This window comes from Scyliorhinus canicula, chromosome 14, assembly GCF_902713615.1.
Source record: "Scyliorhinus canicula chromosome 14, sScyCan1.1, whole genome shotgun sequence".
Taxonomy (NCBI): Eukaryota; Metazoa; Chordata; class Chondrichthyes; order Carcharhiniformes; family Scyliorhinidae; genus Scyliorhinus; species Scyliorhinus canicula.
In genome coordinates, this window is record NC_052159.1 from 61,298,746 (window position 1) to 61,320,776 (window position 22,031).

General features: G+C 44.5%; 1 protein-coding gene across 2 annotated transcripts in view; it reads left to right on the forward strand.

Annotated features, from left to right (window-relative positions):
* The window catches only part of cwf19l2 (CWF19 like cell cycle control factor 2), a 201,683-nt gene that overhangs the window by 158,272 nt on the left and 21,380 nt on the right, over positions 1–22,031 (forward strand). For both annotated transcript variants that reach the window (XM_038817825.1, XM_038817827.1), the window contains exons 13-15: positions 2,596–2,808; positions 10,514–10,630; positions 19,693–19,848. In XM_038817825.1, the coding sequence (XP_038673753.1) occupies positions 2,596–2,808; positions 10,514–10,630; positions 19,693–19,848 (486 nt within the window). The remainder of the gene's footprint in view (positions 1–2,595; positions 2,809–10,513; positions 10,631–19,692; positions 19,849–22,031) is intronic.

The window sequence follows — 22,031 nt, forward strand, 5'->3', positions numbered from 1 at the left end:
CCCGTCAAAAACATCATTGAATACATAGGTGCATATGTAGACCATTCAGCCAATGACCTGCTCCGCCATCAATACGAACATAGCTGATCATCTTCTTTAATACCTTTTTCCCACACTATCACCATATCCCTTTATACCATTTGTATTTATAAACCTGCCAAACTCTGCTTTAAACACATTTAATGACTGAGTATCCACAGCTCTTTGGAGGATTCCAACGATTCACAACCCTCTAAGTAAAAGGATTTCTCCTCATCTCAGTCCTAAGTGGTTTCCCACTTATCTTGAAATTGTGTCATCTGGTTATTGACTACACAACAAGGGGAAACATCTTACCTGCATCTATCCTGTAAGTATTTTGTAGATTTCAATGAGATCACCTTTCATTCTTAGAAACTCTAGAGACTACAGGACCAGTTTCCCAATCTCTCGTCATAGGGGCAGTCCTACAATCCTGGACAATGTTTGGAAATACCTATATTCAACCGACCATCAAAACATTTTATGTTAAATATCATCCGCACTCTCCCAGTTGCAAATAGATGATCACACAATTGAGTAATGCAATGTATGAATTTCAGTGCCAGTGTGATGCCAAGTAGGCAGTTTGGCCCATTAACTGGCAGATCCTATAAAACAACAGGTTCCTTTGACTAACAAAGAACAAAGAAAAGTACAGCACAGGAACAGGCCCTTCGACCCTCCAAGCCTGTGCCGACCATGCTGCCCCTCTAAACCAAAATCTTCTACGCTTCCTGGGTCCGTATCCCTCTATTCCCATCCTATTCGTGTATTTATCAAGATGCCCCTTAAATGTCACTATCGTCTCTGCTACCACCACCTCCTCTGGCAGCGAGTTCCAGGCACCCACTACCCTCTGTGTACTCCTCTACCTGGGGAAAAGCCTCTGACTATCTAAGACTGTTTATCATAGACAGAGTACTGACCACTCAAACAACCTGTGCTTTTAAAACTCGGAACATAATGTCCAACGTTTAGATGTGATACAGCGATTGGGAAGCATTTGCTAAACCATCCCAAGTGTGTTAAGAAATACACTGAAAACCAATTTAAGATTATCAGTCAGGCTTGCAATGTAGCTTACTTATGCTTGCTGGAAGCTACATATATCCATATGGAGGGACCTGTCCTCTTCAGACAAAAGGAATATGTCCAAGCATTGGACCTTTTTTGGAACAAACAAAGCATGGGGGAGAAAAGCTCCCTAATGTATTTGCCATGGCAGCATCTCAACCAATGAGAACTGATTTGCTAACCAATCAGCACCCCCTGTTCTCGTGCAGAATAATTTGTTGTTCACTTTGAAATTTTGGATTCTTTTGTCTGTCCTGACCAGTGCAAGACAAAAGATGTTAGCATGTATGAACATATGAAATAGGGGCAGGTGTAGGCCATTTTGCCCCTTGAGCCTGTCCACCATTCCATAGTATCATGGCTGATCTGATTATAAACTTAAATTCACATTCCTGCCTACCCCGATAATCTTTACAACCCTTGCTTAATGAGGACCTATCTAGCTCTTGAAGACCAAACGATTGGCTGCAAAACAAGTTGGAAAGACTGAGATTGCACTGTAACAAACCAATTAAAATCAATATAACTCGAAAATTAACAGGAGAAGGATTTTCCCAATAACAAGGTAAATTTCACATTAAATGGTCAATACAACAATGACACATCTCATGTAGACACAAGCCCGCGCATTACTTCGACCACGTAAAAGTTGTAAAAAGTGAAATTTTGTCTCGCGGTTTTCTTTCCATTGGCATTGTTAGGATTCATTTCTTTTTAACAAGTTATCTGTCTCAATGAGGATCATAGGGCACCACGAAGACTCCCATATACTAACGGTGTAGCTCATCTGTAATAATAGGCATAAGCTTCTTGCGCATATATCCATAGCTGCCTTGGTACAGTTATACCTAATCAATCCAGTGTCTCAGCTCTATTATTCACATTTGCATTGTTGCAGAACTAAAATTGACAATTTAAATTTTATAAAGGCCCCTCGAGTAAAGAAGTAGAGAGGGACACAGTCTACAAGATACTTGCAGTAAATGCAAGAGTTGCTGGCTTGCAGATTTTTAGGTCCATGGGTTTAGAAGTACATCATCTGCAATAACTCGAGCACTGGCTGAAGGACAATGGGGCCAGTACTCAACTAAATGCTGATTTCACTTTTTTAAATCTGATGGTAACATTTAAATAAAGTTTGTAGATTTATTTTGTGAAGAGGAGAATGTAATGGAACATATTGAATGCAGAGCCCTAGGGCTATAAGAAAAGATAATATAACTTTGCATCATTTAAACAAGGCTCATGTGTTAAATTGTCCTGGCACCCTCTCTTTCTGGAGCAGCCTTAAATTGCTAGCTACAATGACAGTGGGATAGGGGAAGCTGCAATTTATGTAATTGAAGAAATCTCTGCTGTGGTTTTTTTTCAGTGACTTACTCTTGGGCGTCTTGCCATTGTTTTTTGTGTGGTCAAGGACAAAATTGATCTAACAATTGTTCAATTTTATTTAAGCAATTATTTCTGACATTTTAACTGCCCATTTGATCTTTTTTATAGTTTCTGGAGAAGATGGATAGGGACTATTACACATTGGATGACATGTTTGTGTCAAAAGCAGCCAGAAAAAGTCAATCAGGCCAAGATGATGAAAGACAACGAAATAAAGCTATCCATGAACACAAGAGATTAGCTAGCCGCATGGAGAAATGCCAGTATTGCTTTGACAACCCAGAACTTCCAAAGCACCTTATCATCTCTATTGGTGTAAAGGTAAGGTGAATAGATCTGAAAGTTACTGCAAAAAACACTTAGCACATGGTTATGAAGGAACAATTCCTTTACTGGATTAGTCTAAAGTTGCCAACCATACTTCAAAGCTATGGGTGTGTACTGAAGTATGAACGGTACTGTGCAGTCCTGTTTTGTGATAAATAATGCATTTTCATGGCCATGCAAAAGATTTAAAGGAACCATGAACTGAAAAAACAGGCCTCGAGCAACAGATAAATTTTAAAGGGAACATTAGTTCACAACATTGCAGTATTGGCCTGGAGTTACCAGGAGTTGAAGATTTATCTTGGTGATATTGCTGGAAGCAACTCAGGAGAATAACCATATGGTATTTGAAATTACTATCTTTTCATTGAACACTTCTGTTAATTAATTATAAAAATATTTGCGTTCAGAAAAGCGGTTCTTTGACTGACAGTCAAGAACCTTCACCACCCCCTTTGCTCCTTCGGAGAGCCAACACATGACTGGCTGATGGCCACCTTATGAGCTTGTAACCTTTCAATTGGATATTGAAGAGTCGGACATTAAGATGATCGTGTCTACCAACCAGCGGTGAAAGCATGGATTTGTAGGTGATGGGAGGTCAAATGATGATGAAATGGAACATTTATAATCAAATTTGACAGCCTTAACCCCCTCCCTGCTTCATAAGTGATGTTGCAACTGGTATTTACGGCTTTATCTGTGACCCTTTCCTGCACTTAACTAACAGTTATGGTTCTTCCAGTCTTCAATAAAAGTATTATACACAGATGCAGTTAATGAACTCTTCCAAGTGAGCCACCAGCTGTTGCAGGTTGTGTGGCGCAGTTTCCAGTAATTTTATTCAAGTTTCTGTGCTCAGAAATGATCTCTTTTAAAATTTGGACACTTACCTCGGCTGAATAGGTGAAATTAGATGAACACCAGACAGTGGGTTACTACTCTTATAGTCTTTGAAAGATTGATGGGTAGTTTTAGTCTCTTGGGGTTTTTTGTGCCAACACGGTAAATTTTCTGTGAACTTTCTGAATTGAAATTGTATGATTGTAGTTATACCTAAGGCAGACAATGATACAGATTTTGCTGTTAAGAATGACAGTAAAGTTACCAGCACTCAAAATTGTTTTTTTTTTTAAATGTCTTTATTCCAAATTTTTCAATAATTTTTACAAAACACTACAAGAAAGAAAATAATGCAAAGAGAACAAAGCAATATATCAACAAAAACCGCTTAACCCTCTATTCAGCTAAAAATGAACAAACAAAACAAAACAAAATGGGGCTGCTGCTGCTAACCTCCTCCTATCGTTCCACGAGAAAGTCAAGGAACGGTTGCCACCGCCTGGAGAACCCTTGCACAGACCCTCGCCAGGCAAACTTTATCTTCTCCAACCTGAGAAACCCCGCCATGTCACTGACCCAAGCCTCCACGCTTGGAGGATTCGGGTCTCTCCACATTAACAAGAGCCTTCTCCGGGCTACCAAGGAGGTAAAGGCCAGAACGGCCTCTTTCGATTCCTGCACTCCCGGATCGTCCGATACCCCAAATATCGCTATCCCCCAGATCGGTTTTACCCGAGTGTCCAAGACCTTGGACATAACCTTTGCGAAGCCCTTCCAAAATTCCGTAAGTGCCGGGCATGCCCAGAACATATGACCATGATTTGCTGGGCTCCCTGAACACCTCGCACACTTGTCCTCTACTCCAAAAAACTTACTCATTCTCGCCCCTGTCATATGTGCCCAATGCACCATTTTAAACTGAATCAGGCTAAGCCTGGCGCAAGATGAGGAGGAATTGACCCTGCCCAGGGCGTCAGCCCACAGGCCCTCATCCAGCTCCTTGCCCATCTCCTCCTCCCACTTGCCCTTCAGCTCTTCCACCGAGATCTCCTCCGCCTCCTCCAGCTCCTGGTATATTTCCGATATCTTGCCCCCCCCCCCCCAGACCAATCCCCTCCAGTTTCTGGATTCCCTCAACGCCATGGCCAGCGGCTCAATCGTCAGGGCAAACAGCAGGGAGGACAAAGGGCACCCCTGCCTCGTTCCACGATATAACACGGGGGCAGCATGGTGGTTAGCATAAATGCTTCACAGCTCCAGGGTCCCAGGTTCGATTCCCGGCTGGGTCACTGCCTGTGTGGAGTCTGCACGTCCTCCCCGTGTGTGCGTGGGTTTCCTCCGGGTGCTCCGGTTTCCTCCCACAGTCCAAAGATGTGCAGCTTAGGTGGATTGGCCATGATAAATTGCCCTTAGTGTCCTAAAAAATAAGGTTAATGGGGGGGTTGTTGGGTTAAGGGTATGGGGTAGATACATGGGTTTGAGTAGGGTGATCATTGCTCGGCACAACATCGAGGGCCGAAGGGCCTGTTCTATGTTCTATTAACCTGAAATACTCTGACTGCAGCCGGTTCGTCGAAACACTCGCTACCGGGGCCTGGTACAACAATTTGACCCATCCTATGAATTCCTCCCCGAACCCAAACCTTTTTTTTTTATAATAATTTTTATTGAGAAATTTTGATTTTATACAACAATAACGCACCTTAGTAAAATACCGAAAATAACAATAATATTAACAATCATATACATTCGCCCCATCCCCATGAACAACCCAGCATTTTAACAACAACGCAAATTAACACACTATAAAGTTACAGAATAAACACTACAATAAGCCCCGAACCCAAACCTGCCTAACATCTCCCTCAGGTACTCTCACTCCACTCGATCAAAGGCCTTCTCCGCGTTCTTTGCCACTACCACTTCTGCGTCTTCTCCCCCCCCCCCCCCCACCCCCCCCCCCCCCCCCCCCCCCCCCTCCCCGCTTGAGGATAAGCGAGATCAGAGCCTGCAACATCGTCGGGGGAAGGATTCCCTTTTCCTTAGCCTCGTTAAAGGTTCTCCGCAACAGTGGGCCCAACAGCTCCGAGAACTTACTGTAGAACTCAACGGGGAACCCATCTGGCCCCGGGGCCTTGCCCGCCTGCATACACCGCAACCCCTTAACTAGCTCCTCCATCTCGATCAGAGCCCCCAATCCCTCTAACTGCCCTTCCACCACATTTGGAAACCTAAGTTGGCCCAGGAACTGTCGCAACCCCTCCCCCGCCTCCGGGGGTTCTGGCTCGTACAATTCACCATAAAACTCCTTAAAGACCTTGTTTATTTTAGCTGGACTCCGCACCATGTTCCCTCTCCCATCCCTAATTCCCCCAATCTCCCTAGCCACCTCCCTCTTCCACAGCTGGTGCGCCAACATCCGACTTGCCTTCTCCCCATATTCATACACTGCTCCCTGTAGCTTCCTCAACTGGGCCTCAGCCTTCTCCGTGGTTAGCAAGTCAAACTCCGTTTGGAGGTTCCGGCGCTCCTTCAGCAGCCCCTCCTCAGGGGATTCCGCATATCTCCTATCCACCCTCAGTATCTCCCCCACCAATCTCTTCCTCTCCCTCTTCTCCCTGTGGGACCTGATTGAGATTAACTCCCCCCCCCCCCCCCACCAGTGCTTTCAATGCCTCCCAAACCACACTCACCGACACCTCCCCATTATCATTGGCCTCCACATATCTTTGGATGCACCCCCAGACCCGCCCACAGATCTTTTCGTCCGCCAGTAGTCCCACGTCCATTCGCCACAGCGGGCGCTGGCCTCTCTCCTCCCCATCCCTAGGTCCACCCAGTGCGGGGCATGGTCCGAGATCGCAATGGCCGAATAATCCACCCCCTCCACTCTCGGAATTAGCGCCCTGCTTACCACGAAAAAAATCTATCCGCGAGTATATGGGAGAAGAAGGAAAACTCCCTTGGCCTAGCAAATCTCCATGGATCCACTCCCCCCCCCCCCCCCCCCCCCCCCCGCCCCATCTGGTCCATGAACCCCCTCAGTACCTTAGCCACTGCCAGCCTCTTCCCCACCTCGATCTAGACCGATCCAGTGCAGGGTCCAGAACCGTATTGAAATCCCCCCCACACCCCATTATCAAACTAACTGCCTCCAGATCCGGGATCCGACTCAACAGCCGCTTCATGAACCCTGCATCGTCCCAGTTTGGGGCATACACATTCACCAGCACCACCCGGAACCCCTGCAGCCTGCCACTCACCATATCGACCCCCTTTATCCGCTACATTACCCACCCGCTTACTCACCAGGATTGCGCCCCGCCCCCCCCGTTTTTCACATCCAGCCCTGAGTGAAAAACCTGTCCCACCCATCCCTTCCTCAGCTTAGTTTGATCTGCGATCTTCAGGTGTGCTTCCTGTAGCATGGCTACGTCTGCCTTGCCTTCAGCCCCTTTAAGTGCGAGAACACCCGGGCCCTCTTGACCAGCCCATTCAAGCCTCTCACGTTCCATGTGATCAGCCGGATCGGGGGGCTACCCGTCCCCGCCGACTAGCCATCTCCTTTTTTACGCCAGCCACATGTCCGCGTCTCCCGCACTCTGCAACCCCTCAGGCGGAGGCTCCCCGCCCCGACTCTCCCTCTTACCGTCAACTCCCCCTCAATCAGCACAGCAGCAACCCAGTTCCCCCCTCCCAACCCTCCCCCCCTTCCCCGGTCAAGCAACCGCCATTGCACTCCCGTAAGTCAGCTCACTCATGCTGACCCCGGCCGCTCCCGCCTCTGCCTCCAATCCCCTTTTGGATTTCCCATCCAGATCACCAGTCCTCCCCCCACCAAAGTGGGGTAGCGAAAGCCCCCCCCCCCCCCCCCCCACACCCCATATAAACCAACGCGGACATCGAACACAATACTGCCCGCCCCCGCTTCAGGTACCGCCCCCACCATTTTGCGGGAAAAAGCCGCGCTCCCCGCCTGGGCCGCCCCCGCCCCCTGTGGCGCAATTCCTTTCAACTGCAACCTCGCTCCAGTCCCTGAGGGCCCCGGGCTACGGGCCCACCCAGTCAAGCAACATCTCCCTCACCAACATCCCACATATCACACTGCAAACCATTAATTCAAGTCCAGCTTCTCGTTTTTGATGAAAGTCCACGCCTCATCCGGCGTATCAAAATAGTGGTGTCGGTCCTGGTATGTGACCCACAGTCTCGCCGGCTGTAACAGCCTGAACTTCACCCCTCTTCCCGTGGAGGACCGCCTTAGCCCGGTTGAATCATGCCCACTTCTTGGCCAGCTCTGCACTCCAGTCCTGATAAATACGGATCTCGGTACTCTCCCACTTGCTGCTCCGCTCCTTCTTCGCACATTGCAGGACACACTCCCTGTCGGTGAAGCGGTGAAACCTCACCACCATCGCCCTCGGCGGTTCGTTCACCCTCAGCCTCCTGGCCAGGACTCTGTGCACTCCATCCAGCTCCAGGGGCCTCGGGAAGGTCCCCGCACCCATCAGTGTACTCAGCATCGTGGTCACATGCGCCCCAGCATCCGACCCTTCCACGTCTTCAGGGAGACCCAAAATCCACAGGTTCTGCCTCCTCGACCTATTCGCCAGGTCCTCCAGCTTCTGCCATTTTTTGTGAAGCGCCTCATGCGCTTCCACTCTAACCGCCAGGCCCAGAATCTCGTCCTCGTTGTCAGAGGCCTTCTACTGCATCTTCTGGGTCTCCACCAACCTTTCAATCTACGCCTTCATAGGGCCAATATCTCTGCCTTCAAGTCAGCATAGCAGCTTTTTAAAAACTCCTGCTGCTCCCGAGTCCACTGGGTCCACGCTGCCTGATCCCCGCCCGCCGCCATCTTGTTTTTTCACGCCCGTTCTCCTCTCTGCTCTAAAGCCACTTTTTTGACCGCTCCCTTCCCACACCAGGAATCATCAAACAAATGCCGCTGAGGCTCCTTAAAAGAGCCCAAAAGTCCATTATCGGCTGGAGCTGCCGACCGTGCAACCTACCCAGGCATAGCCGCAACCGGAAGTCCAGCACTCAAAATTGTTAAGAGTAAATCGGACAGCAACTTCAATTGTCTGTACCTGAATAGTTAAATGTAGAAATCAGCAAGTTGCCCTGCTCCTCCAGAGCTTCTGCTCTAACAGTATCTCGCCTAAAGATTTACCACCCGAAGAGATGAAGTGTGTGAAGTTGTGGTAATTGCCCATTAGATACCCACTAAACACATCAAGGAAAATTTAGAGCTTGTCCTTTCAAGTGGAAATGCATTTTTAATAGCATGATAAATTTTAATTACAGTTATACAATTGCCCTGGCATTGAAAATTTACTTTCTAAATGTAGTCTCTGTCCTTTGGATATTAAATATTTTGTAGCAAGATTTTTAAAAATTTATAAATTATTGCCTTTTAAAAATTTCTTTAGCACTCTCCCAGTTTAATTTTTTTTTAAAAATATTTTTATTCTCCTTTTTCACATTTTCTCCCAAATTTACACCCACCAACAATAAACAATAAGCAGTAATGAATATAATGTCAATCCCCATATCTAGAACAACAATCCCCATATCAACAACAACTCCCAGTTCCATTTTGCTTACCTTTTTCTATTTCCCTTTCCATACATAATTTTAAATAAATTAAGTATTTCAATAGACAACTCTTGGTTGAGATGTACATGCCTCAGTGAGGATTCTTTAATCTGATTGGCTGAAGAAAGATGTCATTGCTTGCCCTATTCACACACGTCGTTATCATCTGTTTTTTAAAAAATATCTTTTATTCTCCTTTTTCACATTTTCTCCCAAATTTACACCCACCAACAACAAACAATAATCAGTAACAAACATGTCAATCCCCATATCAATAGCAACGATCCCATCCTCCCACCAAACCCCTAACATTAGCCTGCATGTTCACATAAATGACAAAAATAAATCAGGAATCACCCATAGTCACCATCAACACACATAGCCCTCCTCCCACCCATTCCCGCTCCAACTAATGTTCAATGTTATCCAGTTCTTGAAAGTGCATGATGAATAATGCCCATGAATTGTCAAACCGCTCCATCCTTCCTCTCAGTTCAAACTTAACTTTCTCAAGAGTCAAGAATTCCAACAAGTCTCCCAGCCACGCAAGGGCACAGGGTGGAGAGGTTGCTCTCCATCCCATTAGGATCTGCCTTCGGGCGATTAACGAGTTGAAGTCTGCCTCCGCGCCCGTTTCCAACCATGGCTGGTCCGACACCCTGAATATGGCCAACTGGGGGCCTGGGTCCAGTTTCACCACTTTAGAAATTACCCTAAAAACCTCCCTCCGGTAATCCTCTAGCTTTGGACAGGACCAAAACATATGAACGTGATTCGCCCCACCCCTCGCAATGTTCACACGTCTCATCCTCGCCCTCATGTGGTGTGCTCTGAGAAGGCTGTTTAACTGATATTGCAAATTGCTATGTAAAAGCCCACAAAATATTTGTGGGAAAGTCTAAACTTTAATGAACAGTCACCGTCATTTGTTCTCCATTGACTGAAAAAACAAGCTTTGATGTTTACAATGTTTACAATTGTTCACAATGCATTGTATTGCCGTGTAATTGCTGAAAATCTGCTTGGAAAATCTCCTACATTTCACTTTTGGCCACTAAGCAGTATTCCCAAATGTATTGGTGATGCCTTTTAGAATTTTTGTTGAAATATGCCTTGATTTAGACTAAAAAATGAGATGATACATCCATTTGTATGCAGACTACAAATTGAACTTATTGTGAAATATGCAACAGGCAAAATAAAATGTTGTTCATTTTGGTTTAATTATATGAATTGAGACATTTTCTCTCATCCCCAGGTATATTTGTGCCTGCCCAATTTCCAGTCCATGACTGAAGGCCACTGCCTAATAGTACCTCTCCAGCATCACACTGCAGGTACCATACTGGATGAAGACATCTGGGAAGAAATACAGGTCAGGTTAAAACTGCAAATTATTTCTACCTAACTCAAAGTACTTTCCTATTTATTTTATTGAAACATGCTCTTTGTTTTAATTTAAACTAAGATCAATATTCCCGGACATTGCGGGGAACTTTTGAAACCTAAATTTCTAGCAAAACTTACTTTTACAAAACTTATACTCGCAAGGTTAATTAAAAATAAAAAGTGCTTTGGATTGATGTAGAACAACAATCGTGTATTTGAAAGGCAAATATGAATAATCTAGTAAACACTTAATGAAACCTTTTCAAATCATGAAATCTCTAAGGCTGACATTGATGCAGAGATTTAATATTGTATCAAATCCGTGCGCATCTCCTTTGGATGCCTAAGGAGGAGAGTCTTTGACAACCACGACATTCATGTTGACACCAAGATCTTGTGTACAAGGCAGTCATCCTACCAACTCTTCTGTACAGTTCAGAAACTTGCACTACGTACAGTTACCACCTCAAGGCCCTGGAGACGTACATCAATGTTGTCTGAGACGGTTTCTTTACATCAGCTGGGAGGGCAGGCGTTCTAACATCAGAGCCCTTGAAGGAGCCAAGAGCACTATCATCGAAGTCATGATCATCCGAAACCAACTCTGCTGGGTCGGCCATGTGCTTCGGATATCAGAGTCCCAACTGCCAAAGCAAATCTTTTTTGCCCAGCTCAAGAGAAGCCCCCAAACTAGATGGAGGACAAAGGAAGCTTCAAAGACACCCTGAAGGCCTTACCTCAAGAAATGCAAGGTAGACGTCAGTGCCTGGGAGACCCTTGCTCAGTAGAGACCTACTTGGAGAAACCTCCTGATTGAAGGAACACAATACTTCAAAGACACCCAACAGCAAGAGGAGATCTAGAAAAGGAGCCCGAGAAAGGAATTGCAGGGATCTACACCCTAAAGACCAAGGTGGACAGTCATACTCGTCAGCGAGTGATCGCTGAAGAAGAGAGTTTGAAAGCTTCATGAGAAGGTCAGAAAATGATGGCTATCAAAACAGGCAACTAAAATGATAATGGCACCGGATCTAATTTCTAGATTTCCCTCCCAAGTTTTAAAATAAATGCTGCTGTTTAGTTCATTTAAAATGGTAAATCAAAACTCACTTTCACTTGGTGCAATGCATTTTCGGCACTGCCATGGCAGATTAAAGTAGTGAGTACTGGGGCAGCACGGTGGTCCAGTGGGTTAGCCCTGTAGTCTCACGGTGCCAAAGTCCCAGGTTCGATCCCGGCTCTGGGTCACTGTCTGTGTGGAGTTTGCCCATTCTCCCCCGTGTTTGCGTAGGTTTCGCTCCCACAGCCCAAAGGTGTACATGCTAGGTGGATTGGTCATGCTAAATTGTCCCTTAATTGGAAAAAATGAATTGAGTACACTAAATTTAAAAAAAAAGTAGAGCACTGAACCATGTGGCCCAAAAAGGTTCCAGGACTTGGTTGTGTTTAGCTACCTAATTTCAGCGAGATTGGAAATGGGAAAATTAGCCAGACTTTCCACTCCAGACGTTGACGTTGCTTCTGAATGGGTGTTCCCTGAATTTGATTACCCTGCCAACAATTAGCCTCAACTTATTAACAGTCGTTGCTGAGGCTTATATGTCAAGAAAGTCAAGGGGTTAAAAGATGACCAGCAATTGTGGAACTGTGTCAAAGCAAATAGTTATTGCCTAGATTTTCCAATTTGTGTTATTTTAATGTCAGCATAGAAATCAAAAAATCTAGACTAATGCCTTCAGCATACAAGGAAAGGACAGAAAAAAGAAGGAACAAAACATTGCCTGATGATACAGTAAAGTTCTTGGACTAACTTACTTCAATACAGATGTCACTGCACATGTCTGTTACCTTGTTATTGCTATCCAGTGTGACAGTCTGACTTGCCATTTGATAGAAATATTAACACTTTTTATATAGTTTAAGAATTGGTTTTCCAAATTTAGTAATAGTCTACTGAGAATTGAAAATGAAATTTGTAATCTATTTTAGGTAGTGATGGATTCTCCCATTGCTTCGAGGGTGAGTGTTCAGCATGTTTGGGGGGAAAAAAGACATCTTTCAGTCTAGGTTGATGCTGTCTCAAACATGGCCGTTAACCAAATCACAGTTTGCATCACTGATTGCAAATGTTAGAGGGGTGGATGACGCACTGTCTTTGCTCACTTGTCCTGAAGGCACGTTGCTCTGATCTACTCAAATGTTAAATTCTCCAAATCTGGGTCTCTCCAAAGTTGTTTTGTTCCCACATATTGACCCATCTTGCAAGCTGCAAGGTTGGCTTTCAAATTGCCTTTATATCTAAATTTGGGTTGACCTGTGGTGAGAGTTTCCCTGCTCAGCTGACTGCAGGGGACTGTTTTGAGTATGCGGGAATCTTCCATGTGAACCACTTGACTGACTACATGACTGACCCAGGAAAGCTGACCTCTGATGAGCCTGCTCTCGATGCCAGGTATGCAGCACTTTGCAATAATCTCAGGGCACAATTTTCCATTCTTTTCAAGCGGTTATTTGATAGGCACATGGATCACACCAGAATGACAGGGAGTGGGATAGCTTGATTTTGGTTTCGGACAGTGCTCGGCACAACATGGAGGGCCGAAGGGCCTGTTCTGTGCTGTACTGTTCTATGTTCTATTCTGGAGACAAAGTACATTAGTAGGTGGATATGTCAGCATGACTTCTGCTGGGCAATCACGGACGATCTTCCACTTTGCAGCTCATTAATCATGCACCAGCAGAGAGCACGGCGAATCTCGTGGCAGTGCAGGCAGGGATTCTGCCCTGCTGTTACCGCATGGGGGCAAAGGTCGAGACGCCATATTTAAAAGGCACCCCAACAGTATTCATTCACTGCAGCTCCGGTGTTCTGTTGCACTGAGAATCCATGGCATCCAGAAAAACCAAACCATCAGCACTGCATTTCAGCAAAGCTGCCCTGGAGGTTCTCCACCAGTCCATCCAGAAGACGCGAGAGATCCTCTTTCCTCGGGATGGGAGCAGGAAGTTCTCACACCCGACTATGCTGCTCTAGTATGAGGTTGCCAGGGTGATTAACACTTGTGGCAAACAAAAAAGGTCGGCCCTTGGAGCTGCAGACGGATAAATGACTTGCTCCGCTGCGCCAAGTTAGGTGAAACTTTTACTCACTCCAAACTCACACTCATAAGGGCATCAGACAGTCTGAGGGTTAGAGCCCACAGGGAACTCACACTACAAGCGGATAGAGCATCTGCACCGAATGTGTGCCAACCACTTTAAAATCACCTCTCATGTAAGATTCTGCACAAATGGCACTTTAATTTTCCCCCCCCCCCCCCCCACCTCCATTTGAAGAACAGGATAGGGATTGTTCCTGAGTGCAAGAGGAGATCAGCCTCCCCCAATGAAACAGTGAGGGTGCATCCAGTACACATTGACAAGATGCAGATAATGATTGTCAATACTCGATGATGTGGGGACCTAACTAGTAAATCAGTAGTTCACTATTCTCACTATTTCCAGCAAGAAAAAAGGGAAGGATGTCCTTTCCAGACGAATCGGCGTCGGCCTCAAACCCCCCCCCCCCCCCCCCCCCCCCCCCCCCCCCGGTGAAGAAGTAGAGCTACCATCAGATGAAGAACTGTCACCTGCACCGTCCACCAGCGCAGATACATGCACCTCAGTGGGACCCAGTTCTGGAATATATTTGGCTTCACAATCTAGTGATCAAGTCACCATCACAGGTCCACAGCAGGCAGAGGCAGTGACATCAAGGTTTCTGATATTCTGAGGACTGCTGGACACCAGGCCACTGATGAGTCCAAATCTGATGACAAGTCTCTGGAATTATCCCTAAGAGACATGAGATGCAGGATCAGGCAGGGGAACATCAGTCAGAGGCTGTCAGCAGACTGGAATTAAGAACGGACGAGGTCGTCTGCATTCTGTCTGGATTTTTTTATTGATTGAAAGGCATTTGCAAATCATACCTATGTTGCAAAGAGGCCCAGCAGGTAAAATAAGCAGGCAGGCAGGCAATCTCTATTTCAATGGTAAAGAAAAGTTGTTTTGCCGAGAATCTCAAATGTTATGGTAACTTGGTGCAAGGTTATTTTGAAAAGGTAGTTGGGAAGGACTTGCAGTTTTGGATGAGGAAAATAATACAATTCTAGAAAGAGAGAATGTCCTTGAGTCAAATACCGAATTTATTTGGCTGGTGATGGGAAACAATAAAGGAGCTATTATGCCTTTTGTGGTGCAATTTATAAGTCATCAAATAATGGAACAGAGGTAGAGGAGCAGATTTGCAAAGTAATTCTTAAGAGCAGTACTGATAATAACAGGAGACTTTAATTATTTCAGTATTGAATGTGATGAGATGCCGGCATTGGACTGGGGTGACCATAGAGTCAGGAACCGGGACCAAAGAGATCGGGGCGCCATCTTTAAAGGGCGCGCTGTTCAGCACTGCAACTGAACAGCCCCCAGCACACATGACATCATGGAGGTCTCGCCGCCTCCCCTCCTCCGCGACATTCATCGCCAGCATTTCTCCCGCCCCAACTACAACATCTCAAATTATCCCACCCCATGGGTCTCCCACTAGGGTCCACTATGGTGCCAGTGGAGGCACTACCCGGGCATGCACTTTTTCTCAACCCTACACCCCCTCCACCCCCAAACACCAATACTTACCTCTGCACCCCCGGAGGGATCACATTGACTGCCTCATGCCTGTCCAAACCTGCTGTAAACATCGGCGAGGTTATGAAGTCAGAAGTCTTACAACACCAGGTTAAAGTCCAAAAGGTTTGTTTTGAATCACTCCGAATCAGCTCCGAAAGCTAGTGTTTCAAAATAAACCTGTTGGACTTTAAACTGGTGTTGAAAGACAGTGATTGTTTTGAGGGCTGCGGAGAGGAAGAAACCTGAAGTGTGTTCAGGAGAATTTTCTTGACCAGTCTTTTTCCTGCCCAAGGAGGAAGGAGATATTGCTGAATCTAATCCTGGGAATGAAATTGGTCAAGTGGGGAATGTCTAGTCTGGGAGCAGCTCAGCATAAGTGATAATATCAGAGGGTTTAGGTTAGTTATGCATAGGGTGGCATGGTAGCATAGAGGTTAGCACTGCTGCCTCACACGCCAGGGATCAGGGTTCAATTCCCACTGTCTGTGCGGAACCTGCACGTTCTCCCCGTATCTGCGTGAGTTTCCTCCGGGTGCTCCGGTTTCCTCCCACGAGTCCCAAATGACGTGCTGTTAGGTAATTTGGACATTCTGAATTCGCCCTCTGTGTACCTGAACAGGCGCCGGAGTGTGGTGACTAGGGGATTTTCACAGAAATTTCATTGCAGTGTTAATGTAAGCCTACTTGTGACAATAATATAGACTATTATTAAGGAAAGAGCAATTTGAATAAAAAATACTTAACTGAAGGAGGGCTATTATCTTTGACTTTAGGAGAGATCTAGTGGGGTAAATTGAATTTGAAGACTGACCAGAAAAAATACAATAGAGGCTTTAAAGAGGAAATGGTTTGGGTAAGGTCCCACAAAAGGATAAGGAAGGACAACCAAAGTCAGTCCTTCCCAGCTGAAGGAATTGAAGTCGGATAAAGGAGTATAGTGGGGTTGGATAACATATGTTAGTTTTATAATACAATAGAGAATCAGGCTGAATATAAAACCTACAGAGTACAAGTAAAGAAGAAAATAAGAGGGGCAAAGAGATAATACAAGTAAAGATTTGCAGGAACAATAGGCCAGTTATGAAACAGATGGAGACAGAAGATATGTCTGAGGTACTAAATTATTATTTTGTCCTGGAATTTACAAAACTACAGCAAGTGAGAAATTTGCCACAGTACTGAATAAAATATAAATAGATTAAGAGGAGATAGTAGGAGGCTGGCTCTACTTAAAGTAGATAAGCCGTCTGGTCCAGATGGGATGCCTACCAGTTGCTTGGAAAGTAAGTGTATAAATAATGGAAGTGCTGCCACAGTCTTCCAATCCATCTTAGTTGTGCCAAAGGACTGGATTTTGCAAATGGTACATCTTTGGACAGAATCTTACCAAAACTTGGCAAAATGTCAGGCTCTCACAGAAAACTGGCATGGTGCCCTCCAGTTCCATAGACCAGTTTTCTCACGGAATCTTAAGCCTCTTTGCCAAAAAAGCTGAGTGGGAATGGTTAACGGTGTCACTCTGGCAGAACACCATAGAGTCAGGAACCGGGACAAAAGAGATCGGGGCGCCATCTTTAAAGGGCGCGCTGTTCAGCACTGCAACTGAACAGCGCCCAGCACACATGACATCATGGAGGTCTCGCTGGATGTCTCCCCTCCTCCGCGACATTCATCGCCAGCATTTCTCCCGCCCCAACTACAACATCTCAAATTATCCCACCCCACGGGTCTCTCACTAGTGTCCACTATGGTGCCAGTGGAGGCACTGCCCAGGCATGCCCTTCTTCTCAACCCCACACGCCCTCCACCCCAAACACCAATACTTACCTCTGCACCCCCGGAGGGATCACATTGACTGCCTCATGCCTGTCCAAACCTGCTGTAAACATCGGCGAGGTTATGAATGTTTAGTGGGAGGGGATAATTTGGCAGCATTAGAATTGGGAGGAGGGCGGGAAAGCGGGGGGTTGGGGAGCTCATGATATTTAAACTCATTCAAATTTATTAAAATGAGGAAAGGGCATGAATCTCGTGGCATCGAAGGCGAGGAGTAGGGAAAATCGGGAAGCGCAATCTCTCCGGCAGAAAAACTTGCCAATACAGGCCTGCCAGTTTAACATCGGTGTCAGGGAAGCTTTAATAAACGATAACACAGGACAGAGTTAACAGCAATTTGACAAGCATATAATCATAAAAGAGAGCCGGCACAGATTTGTTGATAGTGCTTTTCTTTGGCTAAATAAAAGCAGAAATCTTGGAAATACTCAGCAGATTGGGCAGCATCTGTTCAGAAAAAAGCAAAGTTAATGTTTCAGGTTTATGAACTTTCACCTGATGCAGCTTGGATACAAAGTTAGCTAAGGGATAGGCAACAGGCATTTGAAGTTAAGAACTAATTTCTGGACTGGAGGAGGTCATACAGTGGAGTTTCTCAAGATTCAATGATGTACATTAATACCTTGAATTTTGGAGTACAAGGTGCAATTTTGAAGCTTGTCGATGGCACCAAAATTATAGACATGAATGGATTTCAAGAAGCAAACTGCCAAAAAACCGATGAAATTCAATGCAGAGAAGAGGAGGATAATATGTTTTGTAGGAAAAATAAAGGACATTGCTTAGTAAATGGTACAATTTTAAAGGGGATGCAAGAAGAGGTAAGGATCTGGGCACAATTCTTTGAAAATGGCCGAACAGGTTAAAAGAGCATTTAATAAGGCATATGGAACTTTGAGTAAATGATCCAGGGATTTATGCTATGCAAAGTTATGTAAAACACTAACTTGGACCCACTATTGTGCCAAACAATGTGTACTACACTTTAGGAAGGATGTGGAAGCTTTGGAGAGGGTATGGAAGAAATTGTTCTGGGAAATTGTTACCGCCATTTAAATTGAGAATGGTGGCTACAACAGCTTTTAAATGAGAATAAAATGAGGCTGTGTGCAGTCTTCCAAATATAAGCGGCGGTGATGAGCAAGGACACACCCTGCATGTACACTTGATGTCAAGCATCCTCTATGTATTTTCTTTTGGCGCCAAATCATGGAGGAGAGCTTCCATTTTCTAGCTGCTAGCAAGCAAGGCAAGAGGACTGTGAAAATGGATTGTTTTGTTACAAGAAGGAATCGGCCAAAGAAGCAAATAGGCAGTGTATCTACTGGCCAGGATCTCACATCTGAAACTGCAAGAGAGAAATTCAGGAAAATCAACGGCTGGACAGAGAAATCTAGTGTTAGCTCTGTACAAAGCTCCTAGGCCTTTGATTAACAGCCTTCCAAAGAAGAAACTTTACTTGGGAACAGAGCAGTACAAAGATGATTTCTCGAGGTCTTTCTTTTGTCAATTGTACCAATGTAAATAAGAATGCAAAGCCCCTATGTGTTATATGCGGGGAAGTGCTGGCAAATGAAAGAAGTTTCAGATTTTGAAAGCTAAGAGTTGGGTGAAAATATCGTTCTGAGGTTGAGACTCCAGAGTCAGTTATTGGGCAGGATTTACCCCGCAACCAGCCGCGTGTTTTTCAGCGGTGGAGGCGAACCGCCAATGGGGTTTTCTGGTCCCAATATTGTCAACGGGTTTTCCAATTGACTGCACCCCTTGTCGCCAGGAAACTCCATGTGCTGCAGGTGGGACCAGAATAGCTTGCTGTCGGGAACAGCCGGTAGATTCCGCCTATTAATTTACAGCTGACAACAAATGAAAAGACTAAGCTGTTGTATCTGACCTATAACAGCACATTAAAAACACGCCAAAAGTCCATGAGACTGTCAACATTCTGGAGTAGCATCTCCCAGGGGTATCCAGTGCTGAGTAAAACAAGCATTTTATTGCTATTGCCCTTCATGACGATCTACATGTGCAAGGTTGGATTTTCTATTCCCACAGAGGTGAAGACGGCACAAGGAACTGGCTGACCTCTGCATCTGATGTGCGCATTGCCCTCCCATCCTGTGAACCTGATTGGAGTGAGATCATAAGCCAAGCAGGCTCCCCTTTCACATTAAAGGTGTTGAAGGTCGGCTGGTTGGCAAAAGTGGGGGAAAACAATTTGAAAACCACTGCGTTAAGATATGAAAATTGTGGCCCTTAAGTAAATACAAAGAAAAATGGAAACCTGGGAGACAGGGAGAGCAGCGAAGCACATACTCTGTGTGAAAAAGCCACTGACATCATTGAAATAATGCTGAAGTTCAAAACTACTTAAGATCTGACACGAACATTGGGGAAATTTGGTTAATGGTTCCCTTCCTAACCAAAGGGAATCCTGGTTAATGTTTCCTAATAGCATAAACCCAGGTTTAAACACAGATGATTTTAAAAGTAATTTGTTTCCTTTTGGAAGGGGACAGGACTGAACTGTCTGTCTTTCGTTAATAGCTGTTTCGAAAAGCTTTGGTGAAAATGTTGGAAGACAAAGGTCTTGACTGTGTCTTTTTTGAGACCAATATGCATTTAAAGAAACGCTTTCATATGGTGTACGAATGTATTCCTCTGCCAAAGGAACTGGGAGACATGGCTCCTATCTACTTTAAGGTAAGACCTGAAAAAGGACAGAAATAATAGAAACGGTCAATTAATTGTTTTTTTGAGATAAAACATTAAAGGTTTTATAAATAGGGTTCTGGTGCAGGACTGACTTATTGATTGACTATTAAAGCAAGAGCAGATTTATTTTTGCAGTTACTTTAATAGAATGTTTTACTATCATTTTTATGTAAATGTTTTTTATTGGGTTTTTGAACAAGGTATATTTACCGTTATGTACACAGGATAAGAAACATATATATATAATATATACATACATAGAAGAGAAGGGCACACCCAAACATACCAAAGAAAAGAAAATAGTACATAGTAAAAAAAATACAATAAAAAATAAAATAGAATAACTGGTAGAGTATTGTGCACCAGCTCAACAGCAGAAACTCTGTACACCGGCAAAATTAAAATTATTTACAACACATAAGTAGGCGACTGAGGTAAATATACATTCGGGAGCCAGAGAAATAATTACAGTGGCCGATACTTGGATGTGTTTGGTGTTGTTGTCGCTTGCCTCTCCCGGACGGATCTCGCTCCCGTCTCGCGCTCACCTCGGCTTCTGCCATTTCTTCCGTCTTTATTCTCCTCGTTCTCTGCTCCATGCTCGTTTTTGTATCCCATGCCTTCCTTCCGGCTCTCATTTCCCTGCCTCCCCGGTTTAGCTGTCTCTCTCCCTCTCCCCCTCCCCCGGTCTATCTCTCCCTTTCATGCTTTGGCTACTTTCCCCTGATTCTTGGCTACCTGGATGTTTTACGATCTTAACAGAATATATTGCGATTGTAATTTGCAACAATATTTTATTCCAGTTTAATCTCATTTGTTAATTATTATAGTCTTTCATTATTGTTTTGGAAAATTTAGTCCTGTTTGTCAAGATAGAATGAGGTCAGGCACAAATTTAACACTTGTTCCATTTTTTTACTTATCCAAGGGAAATCTACGTCTTAATGTGTTGAGAGGGGTTGAGGGTTAGTTAGTGAGTTGTTCATATATAGTCTTCAATGCTGCTCAGGAAAACCATAAAGGGCATAGGTGACAGGCTGCACATTCATACTTTCATCCGCACGAGTCAGACCAATTAATTGAAAAGGAAAAGAGGATGAAAATAAATAGAACGGCAGGACATGCCAAGTATCGCCAAAGATAAAGTTTGCATAGCTATTAAAAGAATAACGCAGTTAATGTTAACACTCTGAAATACCATTGAAACATGCTAGATAGCATTTAAATACAGTATCCACAGAGTCAAAAGAAGAGTTAAATTTTGGTTGGAGCCCCTTCATCAGAACTGAAAGTTAAGTGAGCCCAGTAATAATACTGAATAAAGAGGAGAGAAAAATTCCAAAGTCAGAAGTGCTGGTTTTTGGCACATTGCAGGGAATGGCCAGTAAATACACTTTTAACAAAGAGTTGAAAATATGATCTGTTTTGAAAATCTAAGCGAGGTCACAAATTGGCTTCAAAGAAGCATTTAAAAACCAGGCTAATGTAATGAAAAGGAACAGGAAAATGGAAGAAAATAAAAGTAAAAAACAGCGATGAAGAAAATTTAAACTTAACGGAAACAGCAAGCCCATCAATAAAGAGAAAAGACAGCTCACAGAATTAAAATTGCTCCCCATCCACCCCTCCCCCAAACCTCTCCAACAACATTAAAAACCCAGATCTTCTAGTCTGCTCCTACCCACCCACCTGCCACCCTGCCTTCTCAAACTACCTTTTGGACATTTGAACTTATCGGTTTACAGCAGCTAATGTTGTAAAAAGAGGGGGCATGTCGTGATTTCCCTCAATGTTCCTACGCAATGAGGGAAGGATTCCAGGAGTATGTCTGCTCCATGTTTTTCAGGAAGCACAGCTCAGAAGTTTGGCGAGAACTGGGAGGTTCTGGTGCAGGTTAGTAAATAGGAGTGGAGTGGCAATCCGAGGACGATTAGCTCTCCTTGGAAGATTCAGCCCTATGTTTCATTTAAGGATCTACATTTGGAATCTCATCTTGCCCCATGATAAAAATTCATAACAACTTAACAGTTCTTCATAGCTATTCTGGACTTTGGCCATGATCCTGATGCTCAGCATTTTAAAGGCATTCATGCTGGCAATAAAGCAGTTACCTAAGGTCTACCCATTTTAAATATTTGGTAGTCATTGTAATGATATGTATAATGCCAGTA